At 42.2% G+C, this 19,035-nt stretch overlaps 1 protein-coding gene across 1 annotated transcript in view; it reads right to left on the bottom strand.

The window, feature by feature from the left end:
• The window catches only part of LOC120564877 (adenylate cyclase type 1-like), a 54,375-nt gene that overhangs the window by 27,279 nt on the left and 8,061 nt on the right, over positions 1-19,035 (bottom strand). The window contains exons 3-8 of the mRNA XM_039810129.1: positions 18,413-18,531; positions 12,802-12,913; positions 7,800-7,927; positions 3,530-3,688; positions 2,019-2,160; positions 339-494 (exon numbers count right to left, since the gene is read on the bottom strand). Of these exons, the coding sequence (XP_039666063.1) occupies positions 339-494; positions 2,019-2,160; positions 3,530-3,688; positions 7,800-7,927; positions 12,802-12,913; positions 18,413-18,531 (816 nt within the window). The remainder of the gene's footprint in view (positions 1-338; positions 495-2,018; positions 2,161-3,529; positions 3,689-7,799; positions 7,928-12,801; positions 12,914-18,412; positions 18,532-19,035) is intronic.

Consider the following 19,035-nt stretch of genomic DNA (forward strand, 5'->3'; position numbering starts at 1 on the left):
CTCATTATATCTTTTCCACTGGTTTACTTTTCAACACGTAGTTGGAATGCAGGCATACTGTAGGACTTACAGTATGATGCTGCAAAATCCCAAAAATCCAGCTGCGTGTGTGTGTGTGTGTGTGTGTGTGTGTGTGTGTGTGTGTGTGAGGCAGATTAGGAATCCATTTTATCACAAATGGACGTACAAACGCATTAAAAGGATTTCTCTCGCTATGTAACCCAGACATATATATATATATATATATACATATTCTATACAGTAGTGGTACACACATGCATGCAACTATGAACAAAGTAATGATGTTCTGTGAGATACAGAGTCTGCCTGTTGAATACCTTGTCGTCATCATCGCAGCTCATGACGTTGGAGAAGGGGATCTCGGCCTTGAACATCTTCCTACAGTGCATCAGCTGCACCAGCAGGTAGCACACCGTCTTGAACTTCATCCTCTTGGCTGGTTTGATGTCTGACAGAATAAGACCGGGAAAGATCTGGAAAAGAGGACGAAGATGATGAGATGAACAGGCAAGAAAGAAAGATCTTGAGGCTACTGAGATGTACAGAACACCCTAAGGTTTGATTTTGATAACATAATATATTACCTCCTTACATACTTACAAACCGTTTTCTTTTAAAGATGATTTTTTTTGGGTTATTTTATTGTACAATGACAGTGGATAGACAGGAAAGGGGGAGAGAGATGGGGGATGACACGCAGCAAAGGGCAGCAGGTGGGGCGAACGCTCTTACTGGGTGAGCTACAGCTAGCCGCCCCACAAACTGTTGTTTTTCAGGAAATTAAAAAGGCTATTTAATTCAATTTGAAAACATTTTATTGAGCAATTTACCTTAGACGAAGTCAGACGAAATTGCCTCGTCCTTGTTTAAATACTTGTTAAAGAGGTAAAGGGTGGCATTGATTTATGTAACATAAATTAAGCTGACGAAATATTGAGATAAGAGGTATCTGCCCGACAGCGACGATACACAACATCAGTGCATGTGTCTGATTTTGATTATTGATTTTGAAAAAGGCCTGAGGGCCGAAACGTCATCTAATGAAAGAGAGAAATGCATATTGAGCCAGAGTGTGCAACACTTTTCTTACTTTCAAGAATGTTGTTTGGCATCATGTATTGTTAGGCATTGTAAGCATATGCAGGCCTATATTTAACATGGTAACATGCTAGGTTAGCATTAACTTGAAACTACAGCTGAAGCTGATTCAGTAATGCATTGAGTAATTAGTTTTAGAGGTGCTTTAAAAACTAAGGAGTTTAACAAGTGTTGACATCTTGCTACTTTTATGGTGCTAAATGATGAATAAAACAGGGAAAGTTAGTTTCAAATGTCATGTCACCACACTGTATTGATTTTCACCAAATTCAACTTTAAAAGTCATCATTTCCAACCATTTTTACCTGCAATCTTCCAGTTTGTTATTCTGGAAACCAAAATGCAGTTTCCTTCATAATAAACCTGAGAAAAAAAAAATTACATTACATCCAGTCAAGGATGGGAGGGAAAGGATGAAGAGAGCTACATTTTTTATGTGTTTTTGGAGAATTGTCATTCATGTAAATAAAATAGGCTTGAGTTGGATTTTTCCAGTGTGAAAGTGCAACGTTAGAAAACCTGGATGTGTGTGTGTGTGTGTGTGTGTGTGTGTGTGTGTGTGTGTGTGTGTGTGTGTGTGTGTGTGTGTGTGTGTGTGTGTGTGTGTGCGTGTGTGTGTGTGTGTGTGTTTTTTTTCTTTGTGTGTTGTGTGTGTGCTCTTACAAATACTGTAGCTGCGGATTTAAAATGCTAGTAGTAGACAGACACACAAACTCTCACTCGGCTCTGGTGCACATCTACAGTAAGTGAGATAGTGATACTAGCCATGTGTACGCCAGCACGGCCTGCCTCCCTCTCTGCATCAGAGAATTAACCATCACGACATTGATAGATGTGTCACCTCTGGAGTAAGAGAAAGGAAATGCAAAAAAAGAAAGAAAGAAATGACTGTGGCATACTTTGCGTCTGTGTGATGGCACGATGAAAAATGTCTCTATGTGATGTTTCTGAAGGAAGGCGTGTCTCTCGTGGCCGAAGCCCGGCTCCACCTCGTAGTCTCCATTCAAACACTCCAGGGTGGTCCTGGTGATGTGCACCTTGCTGAGAGCACAAACAGAGCCGAGGGCGCAAGGCAGTTAGTGATAAAAAAAAAAAAGTCTGACATGAAGGTCTCAAATCATTATCCCCTCGTTATTTTCATCGGGCCTAATAGCCTCTCGGCTTGCTCAAAATTCTTCACAGCAAAGAAATTTTCATCCTAACGACTCATTTAATCTGGTAACGAGTCCTAAAATCGTATTACTTGAAACAAGCCCAAACTGAGCCAATGAGGTGACCTCATTCCACAGCTTTATAAATGCAAATCAGCTTGTTACTGTACATGAGTTTTCCCTGAATGAAGTATTAATTTAATACGAGTGGTCTGCCTTGTATTTTTAGCTGCTGTCCTTTTAAAAAAAAAAATCATGAAACTGCATCAAAGACAAATAATTAAATCCCAATAACTTCTTAAGACCGACTATGAGATAAGAAAGGGATTTTATCCTTTGACTATTATTAACAAACTGCATTAAAAGACCAAAAGCAGCAATTAATTAATCCTACTAACAAGTACTGCCTGTGTAGGCAAAGCCTCATCTAGCGTACTAAAGGGATAGTTCGGAGCTTTTATAAGTGGTGTTGTATGAGGTCCTAATCCATGGTCAGAGTGTTACCTACAGTTACACCTTCCTACACCGAATACCGTCAGTCGGCACTCTGCTTGGAGAAGCAGGAAGGAGTACTGACACGGAAGGCGGCAGCTAAAAGCATTTTAAACACCTAAAAATAGGACCGTCTTAAAAAAATAAATAGCAGTTTAAGTGTACGCTATATTTAGAATATTTTCACCGCTTTCTGACAGGGAACTGAAGCCGTTCTAATCATCTCTGCTCTCTTCAAAGCCACCAGACTCCTTTGATAAAACCAGTAAATTGACCTCGCAGAACACGGGAGTTGCTTCCCTACCGCTGCCTCGATTGGTTAGTTTATGTTGTTGTGTGACTTTGGTGAATCCCAAATCACACAATAACACAAATTCAGTTTTGATTGAGGCAGCTTTTGTGCTTTTGTAGTTTTTGAAAAACATTTCAGGCTGAAGCTAAACAGACGATACCTCTCAGGTGGCTAAATTCATTTTTGGCATTTGTCTTTTCCGGGGTTTTTTTGTTATATACTGTATGCCTTTTTGTTTGTTTTTATGAGTATATAATAACGTGATAAAATTATGTCAGGCTGATCCTTTATGGGGGACATTTGACATGTCTGAAAAAAACATTGTGTTCCTGTCATACACGAAAGAACACATTTCCCCATTTGTTAGTACTGTGACTGGATGCACACATCATAGGGCTGTATATTATTGTTTGTGTGTGTGTGTGTGTGTGTGTGTGTGTGTGTGTGTCCACTTCCAGTGAGTGTCAGCACTGACCCAGGCAGCCCTCCGGCCTCCATCATGTTTGCCAGTGTGACATCGTTTGACCAGACATCATACTGCCACTTCCTAAGGCCCAGCACGCCACACAGCACCCGTCCTGTGTGCAGACCAACACGCATGTTCAAATCCACTTCTGTCGCCTCCACCACCGACCTGCAGGGGGTTGAGGGGGGGTAGAAGATTAATCTCTAAAACTGTTGAAACAAAACCAAGAAAATGTAACCTCCACCGAGGAGGTTTAGATTCCTTCTTGTATCCTTCTAGTTTTCAGGATCTCAAAAAAACTGTTTTGGATGGACATTTAGGAAATGGATCAAGCAGTATTCGTTTGAAGACCTCATATTATGCTCCATTTCAGGTTGTTTTTAGAGGTTGTACCAGAATAGGTTTACATGGTTTAATTAAAAAAACAAAAACATATTTTTGCTGCAGCTCCTCTTTTCACTCTGTATGTTGAGCGCTGCGTTTTAGCTACTGAGTGAGGCATCACACTTCTGTTCCATCTTTGTTGGGAGTCGCACAAATGCGCAGTACCTAGGTAAGGACTACTAACCAGTCAGAAGCAGAGTAGAGTGGGCCCTGACAAGCAAGCTAGTGTGATCCAAAACAAACCCGGTCCAGCCGGTAACCATGGCTACAGCTCAGCCGTACATGTCTGATCCTGAAACACAGGCAGAACAACCTGACAAGTTTCGCAACCTAGACCGGAGCAAGACGTTTCAGAGTGGTAAGTTATTTAAATGTTAACAAATTAGTTTTTCATACGTAACGTTTTAATTTTGCACTGTCTCCTGGACATGGCGATACAACTATCTGAACTCTTCAGGCCTCCGCTCTAACTAGGTTGGTTTGAGCGCGTGCCACACTGGCAGCTAGACGAGCATTATAACCTGTGTTACAAAGGCTACGTTCACACCGCAAGTCTTAATGCCTAATTCAGATTTTTTTGCTCAGATCCGATTTTTTATTTTGCTGTTCACATTACCTTTTAAAATGTGACCTATATCAGATTCCAGTGTGAACTGTTTGCGGTTTCGAAACTGACCCGCATGCGCAAAAGAACAATAACAATGACATCAGACGCAGCACGCTGTTGCACTAAAGTTAGGGAGGTTATGGAGGAAGTAAGCATTTTCGCTTTTATTTCAAAATGTTTGTGTAATGGCAGCCGTAACATTAATGAGCAGGTGCTGAGGAGGAGAAGAATGAAGAGAAAGAGAGACAAATTGGCTATTTTGGCCTTTTGTGGGGTTATTGTTGCAAATTCACTACAGAGGTCTGTGTGACCGGACGACCGATTTGTACGTCAGACCACTACGGGCCTCCACCAGAGTTTCCTCTGGCTTCGCCCTCACACGCTCCACCTCCCCGACGGTGTGGGCGAGACGGGCCGGTGGTGTGCCTGACCCTGAGTGACTGGGATCCCACCTCAGCCGGCGCGCACCAGCCCTCACATTCATTGCGCCACGGGGCAACCCTCTGACTCGCGCACAAGTTAAACTCCTTGGTCCGTGTTTCAAGACGGGTCAGGCGGGTTGCCGCCATCGCCTTTTTACGTGAGCCGATCCCCGCCCTGGCGACGCGGTTGGGGCACACTGAGGACAGCCCGCCCCGGTTGACAGCCGTACCGGGAGCAGGGAGCCCCGCCCCTCCCCGCGGGGGTTATTGAGGTAAAAGTCGCATCAAATCCACCTTGGTTCACACTGCGGCCGCATTGAAAAAAATCGGATCTGGGTCTGATTCAGGACCACATATGGAAGTGGCCTGAATCTGATTTGAAAAAATCTGATCTGGGCTAGATTTGGGCCACTTTTGCCTGCAGTCTGTACGTAGCCAAAGTGATGCAAAGTGATGCAAAATGACGCGAGTTTGTCACGGAAATAAAGGCTGGACTACAATAGAGCTGTTTGGAGCAGTTTGTGAACAGTGTTTTCTGTTGGAGATGGTAACTCCCTTTGGGGGGGACTTTAAGCTTTTTCACTTTGTAAACCTATTATAGCACAAAAAAAAAGATATTTAACACAATAAATGAAAGAGAAAAAGCCAAAAAGCATAATATGAGCACGTTTAGGGTGCTGATGTGTGCATCCAAAAATGTGAGGCTCCAGGTATGGCAACGTCGGCCTCTTGGTTGACTGGTCCACCACTTTGGTCCAGACTGAAATATCTCAAGAACTATTAGATGGATTTCCATGAGCGTTTGTACAGACATTCATGGTTCAGAGTCCCCCAGAGAGATGAATCTGTCTGACATTCGTGATCCCTTGACTTTTCATTTCACAACATTGTCAGATTAAAATGTCAATTTATCCAATATTTTATTTTGTTTTTACAGCGTCAACTGTACGTGTGCTTATTAGCAAATTGTTAGCATGCTAAAACACTAAACTAAGGGCTCCTGCACATTGCCTGCGTGGCGTGAGCGTGGCGTGAGCGTGGCGTGAGCGTGGCGTGAGCGTGGCGTTTCTGTTGCGTTTCAGTTGCATGGCGGCTGCGTAGCGCTTTCTATGTCTTTGCACACCAGAAATATGTATGACGTTTCCCATTGATAAAATGAAATGATAGCGTGTTCTTCAACTTTATTTTGTCAATATGTTTGTGACATGTTTATTTCTTGTATATTTGTTTGCACATATTTCGATATATATATTTTTATATTTCAATTCCCTTTCCTTTCCATTTATATCTGCATTTATGTCAAAACCTAGAGACTTTTAAACATCAAAAGGGCATTTATTAAATGTATTTGTATCAAAATGACATATAAACATCTTTTCGTATTCTACTTTGCCTGGAGACGCTTCCAACACGCTTGCGAGCCGCGCCTGAGACGTGCGTCGTGAACTTTAGTCTTCATTTAACATTAACATCTTTTCCATAAGTCTATGAACATAGCCGTCGAACATTTTTCATTCAATTATATGATTTTTATAATTTTTTTTAATAACAATAGTAACAACAATAATAGGCCTAATAACAACAACAATAATAGGCCTAATAACAACAACAATAATAATCATCATAACAATAATAGGGCCTTACTATTAATATTCAGGTCAATTAGCCTAAATCTTATTTGATGGGGGGCGGTAAGGGGCCTGGATAATGAACCACTGCGGTAGACTCTTATTATTGTTGCTTTTTTCTTAGAAACTACCTAACTTACTTGAGTTTAGAAATGCTGATATTGTTCCAATCCAATAACTTGTCTATCAGTACGCTAAAACGTTGTTTTAATGCTTAGCTGGAGATATGCACTCACTAAGTAGTTTCTGGTTTTCTTTTCTTCCTCTCTGAACTATGTGGGAGAAAAGCTCTCCTTTATAATCAAAACAAAAATAATTTTAGTCCAGGTTGCAGATCTTTTGGCCTGCTGACTTTTATTAGGAAGAAACATTGCAACTTTGTTCAGATCCAATGTAAAGAACTCTATAATGCACCCTCGAAGTTATAACCACACTTTGAGTGTGTGTACGTTGCGTTCCTGTGCGTTCATGTGCAGGTACGTGTGCAGACCGCCTTCACTTCCATGTAGCAGGACTTTTCCTCTCTCCAGTAAATCACTACACAAAGCTCCTCGTCACCAGTGAAAGGTCAGCCACTTCAGACGATGTTTGTGTGTATGTTTACACGGTGGCGGAAAAGAAAAAAACGGTCTGCCCATCAGGCTGAAGGAGGGATGTCTCACACACACACACACACACACACACACACACACACACACACACACACACACACACACACACACACACACACACACACACACACACACACACACACACACACACACACAGAGGGATGAGTGTGTATGGCTGCACCTGTCTTCTGAGATAAAGAACTCCTGCAGCAGCATCCATCCACTCAGACAGAGCAGAACATGACAGGCGAAAAGTGTGTGTGTGTGTGTATGTGTGTGTGTGTGAGTATGTGTGTGTGTGTGTGTGTGTGTGTGTGTGTGTGTGCGTGCGTGCGTGCATATATGCTGGTCTGGGTTATGTATGTGTCTTTGTGATTGCAAAATTGCCGCAAATTGAATTTGTCTCAGTTTGCATAATCTATCTGTTGTCAATACTAAGACTTCCATGGGTGTTTCCAACATTGCTTTGTTGTGTCCAAACATAACAGTGCCTCTTGCTGCAGAATGCCTCCTATGCTCACTTCAGGTTAATTTATATTAAACAAAATTTATAATAATTATTCATTTTAAATTCATTTTAAATTTGATTTTATGCTGTATGTGTGTGTGTGTGTGTGTGTCACTTACGCGATCGTGTCAATCATGTCCAGTCCCATCTCAACACAGCAGTGGGCGTGGTCTGCCTTGGGTTGGGTCAGTCCTGACACACAGTAGTAACAGTCCCCCAGGATCTTGATCCGCCTGCAGTGATTCTCCTACAGATGGACACAAAGAGACAGATAATCTGAAACGACCTTCTGTAGTCCACGGTGTTAGTAATACCAGATAAGTGAAAAAGAGTGGCAGCCGCTAGCGGCGTGGCTCTCGGGATGCAAATGTCAGTCTGTCAGACCACTTTTTGGTCGTGATTGAAATATCTCAAAAACTAATGGATGGATTGCCCTGAAATGGTAAAACATTATACCTGCTTGACATAAGCATGTTAGCATTATGACATTTGCATTTAGCTGAAAGCATCGCTGTGCCTGAGCACAGCCTCAAAAAGAGCCACTAGCGTGTAGACTTGAAGTCTTGTTTTCAACAGTGCGACATAATAGTCCATCATAGATAGTAGGATCCAATTCTCTGGATCTGGATCACAGATTTCACAGGCTTCTAATGCTTCACCACACATGACTAATAATGAGAGGACCATTGCTATTTTTAAACCTATTCTTCTGCCGATGAAAAGCTAAACTTGATGACTCCAAATACTGAAGTCATGATGTAGACCATTTATACATCTAAGACACTTAAAATCAAGAAAGACTGTACTTTTACTCCTGGTAAATGAGTGTTACACGAGATCTGACTGTACAGAAACTGCATGGATGCTTCAGCTGCATCTCTGTTCAGATGTATGTGCTTGTGCAACCATGTGTGTGTTTGCAGTTGAGGCAAACTCTAATTGCTCCGACATGCTCTTGAAGTAGAATCCCGCCCACACATTCCCAGACAGATCAACTATTTGTCACAGTGCACATTGTGCCCAAACTCCGCAACGATGACACAAAAACGATGACGCCAAGACCAAAACACACCTTTACAAAACGTGAACACGCGCACACAAACACACCTGCAGAAAGGCACAAACAGCAGGTTACTTGCAGACCTACTGTACAGGTACTTTGGTTTAGTTGCACACACACGGTTTGCGTTTGGCGCTATATCACTCAGTCATCAGGAAATTGTAATGTTAGACCCTACAAAGCTAAGCCTGCAGGCAGCCTCTGAGTGACAAACAGACACACACACACAGACACACACACACATGTGCGCACACATAAATACTGAGGATTCATGACAACTGCAGGGAGAGAAGGCGGAGATGAGAAGACAGGAGACGGGGTGCTCACGGGAGCAGAAAGATTCTGGCGTGGGAGGATATGAGAATTCAGAACGTGGATGATTATCCCGGCGCTAGGAAGAGAAATAGCGCGTGTGTATGTGTGTGAGAGAGAGAAATTATCAGCTGACCGCAAGCCATGTCTCAGGAGAAAGATATCTGTGTGCTTTTTGCAGACAAATTTGGGATTTGGAAACCAACTGATTGGGGATGGGCAAAATCAATGTCTCCCAGTTTGCCTTGATGAATGTAATCACGGTTAGGTGAAGGTTAGGGTTAAGTGTGCGTCTGTTCTGGTTACGTTTAGGTCGAGCCTCCGAGGAATAAATGTGTTGTGTAGCATACAGCAGTCAGGCAGGCTCAGTAGTTGTGACAGAGCCGGTTTGAAAGTCAATTGCTCCCTCTCTAACACGACAGGCTATAAATCTCAATTAGGATGCAGCTGACACACACACACACACACACACACACACACACACACACACACACAATATATCCTCATCCCAAGATTTACATATAATGGCTTTCTGAGTGCTGATAGCAAGCCACATATCACCTTGTATCTTCGTCTTTCTCCCCCCCTTCTGTCTCTCTCACCCCGCGTAGAGGCGTGACTGATTGCTGAGATGCGGAATGAACTCAAGAGGGATAATCCTGCTGATCATGTGACTTGTGTGCATGTGTGTGTGTGTGTGTGTGTGTGTGTGTAAGAGAGAGAGAGAGAGAGAGAGAGAGTAAACTGTCTGAAGAGATGTCTTGGCCTGGTAGAAGAAGAGATCAGGCGAGTGGCATGCTGAGTGTTAATGTGGTGTAATCGACATCATGGGCAAGATGGACTTCATCTATTTGATGATCACAACAGAACAAAATAACTCAAATAATTATAGAATATAGATATTAATTAAAAGGGGTCTCTGTCTGTCCTACTACTGTAGCAAATTCAAACATGCCAAGCATCAGCGATGTCGGAATGAACGCTTTTTCCTTGGAAATAGCCTGGTCCCAAAGAATGAGCTGTTAGCATACTCTAGCATTGCTCGGGGACCCAACTATGTCACGGCAGGTGTATTGCTGTGGACCTTGAGTTATGAAGATGTTGTCTACTAGCTACTATATTTTGCAGCTGCACCATGTCAGTTATTCACTGTGTGTGTGTGTGTGTGTTCTCTTATGCAGTATTGAAATGATAGTGGTCTTGCGGCAGATAACCTATAACTCACCTTATCTTTCCCGGAGAACAATGCTACACAGGTGTACTGACATACAGTGTGTAGGGTGTGTGTGCTACCATGCACACACTCTCTTTCTTTTACTTTATCAAGTGCAGTAGTCCTAATAGACACACACACGCACACAGAAACACTCCACATTCTCAGCCTTTATCTCCCCTGTGTCTAAAAATCGGTTCCTCTCTTCCAGTTCCCTTTCCTTCTTGACCTTTGTCTCTTCCTCCTCCTCCTCCTCCTCCTCCTCCTCCTCCTTATTGTCAGTCAGCCTCTCCAGCTTAACGTTCACTATTGGATCAATATATGGTTTGGCATAATAAATAATACATTTCATTTTCTTGGAGTCTTTTTGTGTTGCAGAGAAACAACGGGCTGACCAACTGTTTAGAGTCACTTGCAGCCAGCTTGCCTCCTTTAATGTGATGGCTCAGTGGCATGATTTCAGAACAGTATTTATTAGTTGAATTCGCCTACTCTTCTTTGTAAGTTGCACCGTCTTGTGCACTAAACTCATTCGAGATTCGACCGATCATATACATCGTAAATCTCAGTATCAGCTGATACGTTTCAAGGTATTTATCGTCACAACAATTACAGAGAAGCGATTGTTGGCAATGACAATCTTAGATCTCAGGCTCCCTCCAACAGTGCTTATTAAATGTGTATAAAAAGAAAACATGGAATTAAAAACGACAAATGAGAAAACAGACAAAGTAAGAAACTAACAACAAATTGTCATAATCCCATAGACATGTTTAGGTCATATAGAAACATTGGATCACATTGTCCACCAAAGAACACTGAGAACTTTTGTTTTATTACATATCCTGGTCATAATTCTTTAATACCCAAATTTAAAGCTGCTATAATCAATATTTTACGGTATGCAACTTTACCGTTTTGGTTTAGTCTTAGCATTGTCAACATCCTTGTTTCTAGCAGCGTAATTAGCTTCCTGCCTGGCACTATCTGGTGAACATAGAAGAGCATGTACAGCTAAAGAGCCAAATATTTCCCTCAGGAGTTGGTAGAGACAGAGCTAAAAGGAGAATAAATATTGGACTTACATTCATCAGGTGGACCCAAACGTTACTCTTAATAAATCTTAATGTCACTGCGTCTGCTGAAAGCGTAAATAGGCAATTTCATCATATAAACTTGATACCGTGGTAATATGTCAATGTTACGTGTGTTTACAGCTTGTTTTGCTGCACACGAGTGTCCAAAAAGTTCAATTAATGTCTTAAGGTTGCTTTCACACCTGGGTTGTTTGGTCCGTTTTAACCGAACCGTGGAGCATTTCATCGGATAGTCCGGTTGTTTGGGGTGGTGGGAAAGCTCATTCGAACTCTGGTCCGCTTAAACATCTGTTCGCTTCCACTGCATTTACTAGCCTGCAATTTCAACTTTGCACACAATTTACAGATTTATATAAGGGGATGATAACCTTCAAATCCCAAACCTAATTTGACAACACATCATCCTATTTCTCTCATCAGGGCCGCCCTCTCCTTCGCTCGCTGTCTGTCAGCTGCTCACATTGTTCGCCTTCTTCTGAAATATCAGAAACACCAAAGCAAAACCAGAAAAACCCAAGACGTTATACATTTTAGTGTTGCTCCATTATTTCTGAGACCACAATTGTCGGCGACTTTCACTCGGATATTCTGTCCAAGAGAATTTGGCCCGCCCATGAGAAAGAGAGTGACTGTCACTGCCCAATGTGAGTCGAGTGCAGATGTGAGTCGCAACGTGTCATACCCGATGTTAGCCGAGTCAGACCGGCTCTGGTCGAGTGCAGATGTGAGTTGCGCATGCTCAGATTTAAATGGTTTACTGCATAACGTGTCTTACTGAAATTTGTGAAATCCATAAAATAATAAACGTTCCTCTTTACATACAATAACAGAAGATGGTAATCATTTCAAAAAAGTTTCAGCTATCTATGCTTGTTTGATTGCTAACGTTAGCTCAAAATGCCATTCAAGTGACAGCCTTTGTTGTGTTGATTGCTAACTTGTAGCCAGCAGCAGCAGTCATTTCAAAAGCGTTTTAGCTATGATTGTTTGATTGCTAACTTTAGCTCATAGACTGTGCGTTAGCTCAAAAAGCTGTTAGCATCTTGGAAGCTACTTGTTGCAAAGTGACGCATGCGCAACTCACATCTGCGCTCGACTCACATCGGGCAGTGACAGAGACATCATGGCTTTCAAACGAGCAAAGTGGCAGTTGGTCAAGGCCACACCCCCACCCTCCACCTTGTCCCCCCTCTCTCCTCCTCAATAGCTACAGACACAGAAATGGCACATCCTAAGGAAAGCTCATTGTGGGACTGGCTCTAGTGGCTTTAATTCTGCACCAAGGCTAAATTTCGGGAAACAGACTTCAGATACAGTATTAGGGGACCACTAAGGCCTATATAAAAGCATCCAAAAAGCAGCATATCATAGGACCTTCATGAATATTGCATTAGACTTTCATAAGATGACCAGCTGTATATGGTTAAAAAATAACTTACTGTAGCCAGCTCATCAAACTTCCCAAAGAGTTCATTGAGCAGTTTGACCAGTTCCTGAGCAGTACACTGAGAAGCCAAGCTGGTGAAACCCACAATGTCTGCAAACAGGATGCTGTCAGAGAGAGAGAGAGAGAGAGAGAGAGAGAGAGAGAGATGAATTATAATCTGATGTGAAGAGCTCAGCATGTCCCGACAGCTGATTTCCTCATGTTCTCCAGGAAGGAAACACTCAGCAGTTCCCAGTACACCATTATTTTTTTTTTTCTACAGAAACAGACAGGGAATGTTGACACTAAATACCCACAGATCACACTGCAGCAGAGAAATTGGCTAATGGCAATCAAAGGTTGACCATAATCCAATCCCTGATAAGTGACAGCATCTTTTAGGTCACTAAATCGATAATGGAGCTAAAGTGCCTACTGCAGTGGGGATGAAGGAGGTGTTGAAAGCTACTTAGCCCTTTGCTCAGAGGCCAGATGGCAACAAAATGAAGCGTAATGGATCTTATTGACTCACAAAAAAAGGCATCAGAGTTAGAGCTGTGTGTACTGTATAGAGCTGGATATTATTTATTTTGGTACTGATACCAAAATGATCTGATGATACTGATACCTCAATCCGAGGGGCGGGATAAACGGTTGTCTTTCAAATTCCCTCTGCACGCAATAGGATAGCGCTACAACCAACCAGAGCAACGCTAGCTGATAGATTAAACGTATCTGGATGGCAAAACTCCGAACACATCTTTCTTTTTTAAGAATGTTCTTTGTTCTTTTCTCAAAGAAAAGCTTAACTCCAAGTCTTCCAGAGTCGCGGCCAAAGCCAATTCCAAAGACCGCTGTTCGCCAGCAGCGGCAGCCATCGTCTTTGTTTTCAAGTAGCAGGGAATTCATGCGTAACCGTCGCAACTCTGCTGTCATTATGTTAAGCCCGCACACCAACTCTATACACGATGTGACTGGCCTGACTAGAGTTTGGTTTTTCCAGCTCGCAAGCCAACGGAGAGTTGCTAGACCCCCTGGCTGCAAATTACATTTGCCGCCGATAGGCTGCGTCTAGATTTCTAGGCTAGCAGCCGAGTGCATGCGTTGCTGATTTTAGGTATTCGAACAAACAGCCAATCCTCTTGTTCACTCTCGTTAAACAGATTTGTTCAATCTTGTCCGAACTAGAGATGTTCCGTTACCGATACCAGTATCGGAAAAGCCTCTGACACTGCTTAAAATGCTGGTATCGGCATCGCAAAGTACTGGAGTTTATGAACCGATCCGACACCACGTAATTTACCCCTTTAAAGTAGTTTAGTAGTTCTTTTTCCTTTGTGACTGACTGGATAAAACTGGATAATAAAAAAAAAAAAAAATTGTTAGTGTTTCACATAGAGTTTAGACAGACAGGCTATACAATAATGATAGCAATCATAATATAAAGCTATATATATACAGTATATATATAAGTATTTCTATCACACTGGTATCCAATCGGTACTCTGTATTATACGATATGCAAGTTCATGTATTGGTATCGGCAAGCAAAAAATGGTATCGGACCATCTCTAATCTGAAAACCAGCATGTTTGCCTCAATAAAAATGTTGCTTTTAATCGGGAAATCTGATTAGAGAAAAAGTAAACGAGATATATCTGACCAATACATTTAATGCCAGCCTTCAGTACGTCACAGTTTTTGATACTCTGTGTTCGGGAAACATTTTGGTTGCTAAGTTCTGAGGTTGGATACCCAGCTCTAGCGTGAAGAGGGCCCTTCCTCTGCATCGTGACTGAGTTTCCCTATAGTTGCTCCGGAGCCTGATGTATGCAAAGCTGGGATCACGACTGCTGCTCGACAGAAGAGCTCTACTGTGTGATTTGTCTTTGAATGGCTCTGTTCTGCCGGTCGTGCTGGTGTGGTGGGGAGGGCGAGGAGGAGAAGGCGAGAGGAGTGAAGAGGGGGGGAGAAAGAAAGGAGGCGTGGGAGAGGGCGAGCAGAGCTGAATAGGTGTGTGATCAAACGTTCTCAGGGCCACATCAAAGTGGGGGCCAGATCAGGGAAATGTCACGCCCCTGCTCGGGAAAATGGAGCTGAGGTGGTTTTATTTAGTTTTTTTTTACCGTCATGTGTTTGCGGGTGCATGTGTGTGTTTGTAGCTCCCAGCCAACTCCAGGGAGCTGCTACAAATACACACACGCACCCGTAAAACCCATGGGTGCAGCAGCGTGATGGCGATGTTCCCGAGCTGTGTGGGAGTTGGGGGGTGAATAGTTATGGCCCTATCATGCCTAGGGGCGGAGGACACTGACATTTAAATTAACCTGGGGCTAAACCAAGGGAAAGGCGAAAACAGCTCAAGATGAATTAAACAAAAAGTTAACCCTCCTGACAAATTTGACCCATTTTCAAAAAGTTTCTATATCAAAATTTGAGTTTCTTTCAACCAGATTTTCAAAAAAAATAAAGTGGATGGTTCCATACAATGCTATTCACAAGTAAAATAAATCATATAATAGATCAGTCCACTACTTTCATAAAATATGGGTGTTTTCTAGCATTTGGGGCAATTTTTTTTTTAAAAAGCTTCTAAAACACCGGCAAAAGTAACAAAAACGTTGAAAAAAGGGACAAAAACATCAGCGTCCACACTGGACACACTGGTTTGGTTCTCTCTGGCTCCACTCTGACAGACAGACAGACAGACAGACGAAGAGTGGAGAGGATTGTCTCTTGACAGGAGTGCTGTTGACTACCTAGCCCTCCACTCCCACACTCAGCAGCACTGATACAGCTCTCCGTTTCTCTTCAGTGCCTCGCTGCAACTAAATCGTATGGTGGCCGACAGGGGCAAACGCACTGCGACTTAACGAAACACACGCAAATAGACAAAACACAAGCAACTTAAGAAAACATCTTCATTAATTTGACAACACATGCACAGCATTTAGCAAACACGCTGCAAATACACACAACCAAATACACATACGCGCTGCAAATACAGAAACAATGCAAAAAGAAAAGCACACAATCCCCGAAAACAAATGCAACAACAAAAAAACGCTGCATCCAGATTACGCAACGCAAGTTCTCCAGGCCTCTAGGGGGAGCGCTATGTGGAACAGCTTGATTTTCGACCCCACTGAGAGAGAGAGAGAGAGAAAGAGAGAGAAAGAGAGAGAGAGAGAGACGGGGCTCGTTCAATCTCCGAACGGTGTGCACCGTTGTGAAACGGTGTGCAACTGCTTTGAGATCATAGACTGTAAATATTAAGTCTGTGTTTGAGATATGTTTTCTCTCGTTTGGCGGGTGTGTCTCTAGTTTATTGGCTCAGGTCCCAGGTGATACCCAATCAGCAGAGACGTGTCTGTAAACTCGTGGCAATAAAAAGGCAGAGCGCTCTCTCCCCGTGGGGTCGAAAATCAAGCTGTTCCACTTAGCGCTCCCCCAAGAGGCCTGGAGAACTAACCATTGTGTAATCTGGATGCAGCTGGGTTTTTTTTGTTGTTGCATTTGTTTTAGGGGATTGTGTGCTTTTCTTTTTGCAACGTTTCTGTATTTGCAGTGCGTATTTGGTTGTGTTGTGTGTATTTGCGTGTTTCATTAAGTTGCTGTGTGTTTGCACCTGTCGGCCACCGTAAAATCGACTCAAAGTCAGGCCAGGTTCTCAAGCTCTGTAATGTTTTCTTCATTACAGGCGCAATAGAGGTGGCTGCTGAAAAGGCCGATCGAATGAACAGGAATAGGGCTGCAGAAAACGATTGTTTTCAGTATTGATTCATCTATAATTAAGTTTTTTCAAGAAATCAAGTGACAATTATAGTTGTTTATTCTATAGAATATAAAAACGATTACAAGTTCTTAGAACCAAAGTGAATGTCTTCAAATTGCTTTTTTTGTATTAATAATAATAACTCATTACATTTATATAGCGCTTTATCATAGACACTCAAAGTGCTTGAGTGCACACCCCCCAAGAAAAAACCCCCCGGGGGGGCACCAAAAAAAAAAAAAAAAAACAAAAAATAATATTAAAATGTTATAAATTTTATTTAACATGAAAAGACTACAACCTGTGAATGTGTTTTGCTGTTTTATTTTTTTAAATAAATGACTTCATAAATTTGCAAAACATGTTGAGTAATAGTTGATTTCTATCAATCTAACTATCCCTTTAGTTCTGTTAAATCAAAAAGCTGCTTCTACTCGTTATTTCCTAAAACTTTGGACGTGATGTCACTTTTTGAACTCTTATTTGATGTCTAAATACTACAAAGTTTCATCAGAGCATTCTGGTGAAAATGGAAACATTTCACCAGTCTGCTTCATAGTCACAGACGTCGCACCAATTTCTCGGTGAGCGTTAAAGTTCATTCTTAACCATGAAAATATAGCCAGCATCTCACAGATAATTCCACTGACAGAAAGCACTGGGGAAAAAAAGCTAGTAAGTGGACCTTAAGTTAAGAAAATACCTCTGTTTGGCTGCTACAGAGCCTCTAATAAAACAAAAGTTAAATAATATTCCAGCCACTGATTTATATGTTCTCATCGGATTCAAAAGTCTCTAACAACACCACCACACATGGCAGAGGAGATTTCCTACGTACTTTGATTGCATCTGCGTCAACGTTTTTTTAACTTTAAAGTGATGGTTTAAAGTTTTTTTCACCTCGGTCGAACATTGGGAGAGTTAGCGTAGAGTAGCGTTATCAGCTGAATAGCTTAGCCCAGGGGCTAACGGACCCAGGTTTGTATCTCGTAAATGACCCCACTAATAATGCCCGAAATGATACCAAATGTCTACACTAGTACAAATAGGTTATGTACTCATAAAACGATGGATTGGAAAGTTTGTAAGTACACCAGAAGTTTATGTAAATAACACTTGCCTGTTGGCTTCTGTCTCTGCTGCTGCTGCTGCTACTGAGTGCTTAGGGCCGTCTACAAATTACAACACCGAAAAGAGATACAACAAAAATATTTATTAATGATTAAATAAGGTAATGTCTCCAAACTTACCTCAATTATAACTTGTCTCCTGCTAGTTATACTACAGCACTTACTTAAAAAAAAAAAAAAGTTAAATTAATAAATATTTTTGTTTCACCTAAAAGTATCTCTTTTCGGTGTTGTAATTTGTAGATGTCCCTAAGCACTCGTCTTACAGCAGCAACAACAACAGCAGAGAGCAGAAGCCAGCAGGCAAGTGTTATTTACATAAACTTCTGGTGTACTTACAAACTTTCCAATCCATCGTTTTATGAGAGCATAACCTATTTGTACTAGTGTAGACGTTTGGTATCATTTTGGGCATTATTAGTGGGGTCATTTACGAGATACAAACGTGGGTCCATTAGCCCCTGCGCTACGCTATTCAGCTGATAACGCTACTCTACGCTAACTCTCCCAATGTTCGACCCAGCTGAAAAAAGCTTCTGGGGGGTGTTTGGCTCGAGGTCATGGTGCAAAGGACCCTAGGGTGAAATTACTCTGAACCATCACTTTAACTGCTCTCCATTTTTGACCTTTGACCCTGACGTCGAGCAGTTGATCAAAACGCGCCCACCCCCTCCGCACACCTCTGCGCTCCGCGGTTTCCATGACACCCCCCTCTGTACCTGACATTGTCGTGACGTTGGATGTAGATCTTGTGAAAGATCCGCTCAGGCGGCTTCAAAAAGTCCTCCTTCATCTCCATGGCAACATTCCTGGGCAGTAGGCTCATTAGCAGACGCTCCTGAGGAGGGAGGGGTTAAAGCAGAGGGAGAGGAGGCAGCATGAGAACTTCAAACTGGGAGCACTGGAATGTGTTTGTATCCATGCAGGTGTAGGCAGACAAATATAAACTTATTGGTTCTTTGCTCTGGTGTAAACATCCAGAATATGATTGACACACAAGAAATAAAAAAAATACCCCTTTGAGTACGGTAGTGAAATAATTACCCGGTCAACGAGTACAGTAGTCGAATAAATCAACAATGTCCGGAATCAATTAATTGCTGAGGCCGTTTTTTTTTTTTCAGATTATTTTGTGGGCATTTTACGCCTTTGTTTGACAGGACAGCAGAAGACACGAAAGGGGGAATGACATGCAGCAAAGGGCCGCAGGTCAGAGCCGAACCCGTGCCCGCTGCATCCCGGGCACCCTGTTAAGCAACATTTCTAAACATTCACTGGTTCCAGCATCTCAAATGTGAGGATTTGCTGCTTTTACAACACTGTAAACTAAATTAAAGCTAAA

Source organism: Perca fluviatilis, chromosome 9, assembly GCF_010015445.1.
Source record: "Perca fluviatilis chromosome 9, GENO_Pfluv_1.0, whole genome shotgun sequence".
In the NCBI taxonomy this organism is placed as follows: Eukaryota; Metazoa; Chordata; class Actinopteri; order Perciformes; family Percidae; genus Perca; species Perca fluviatilis.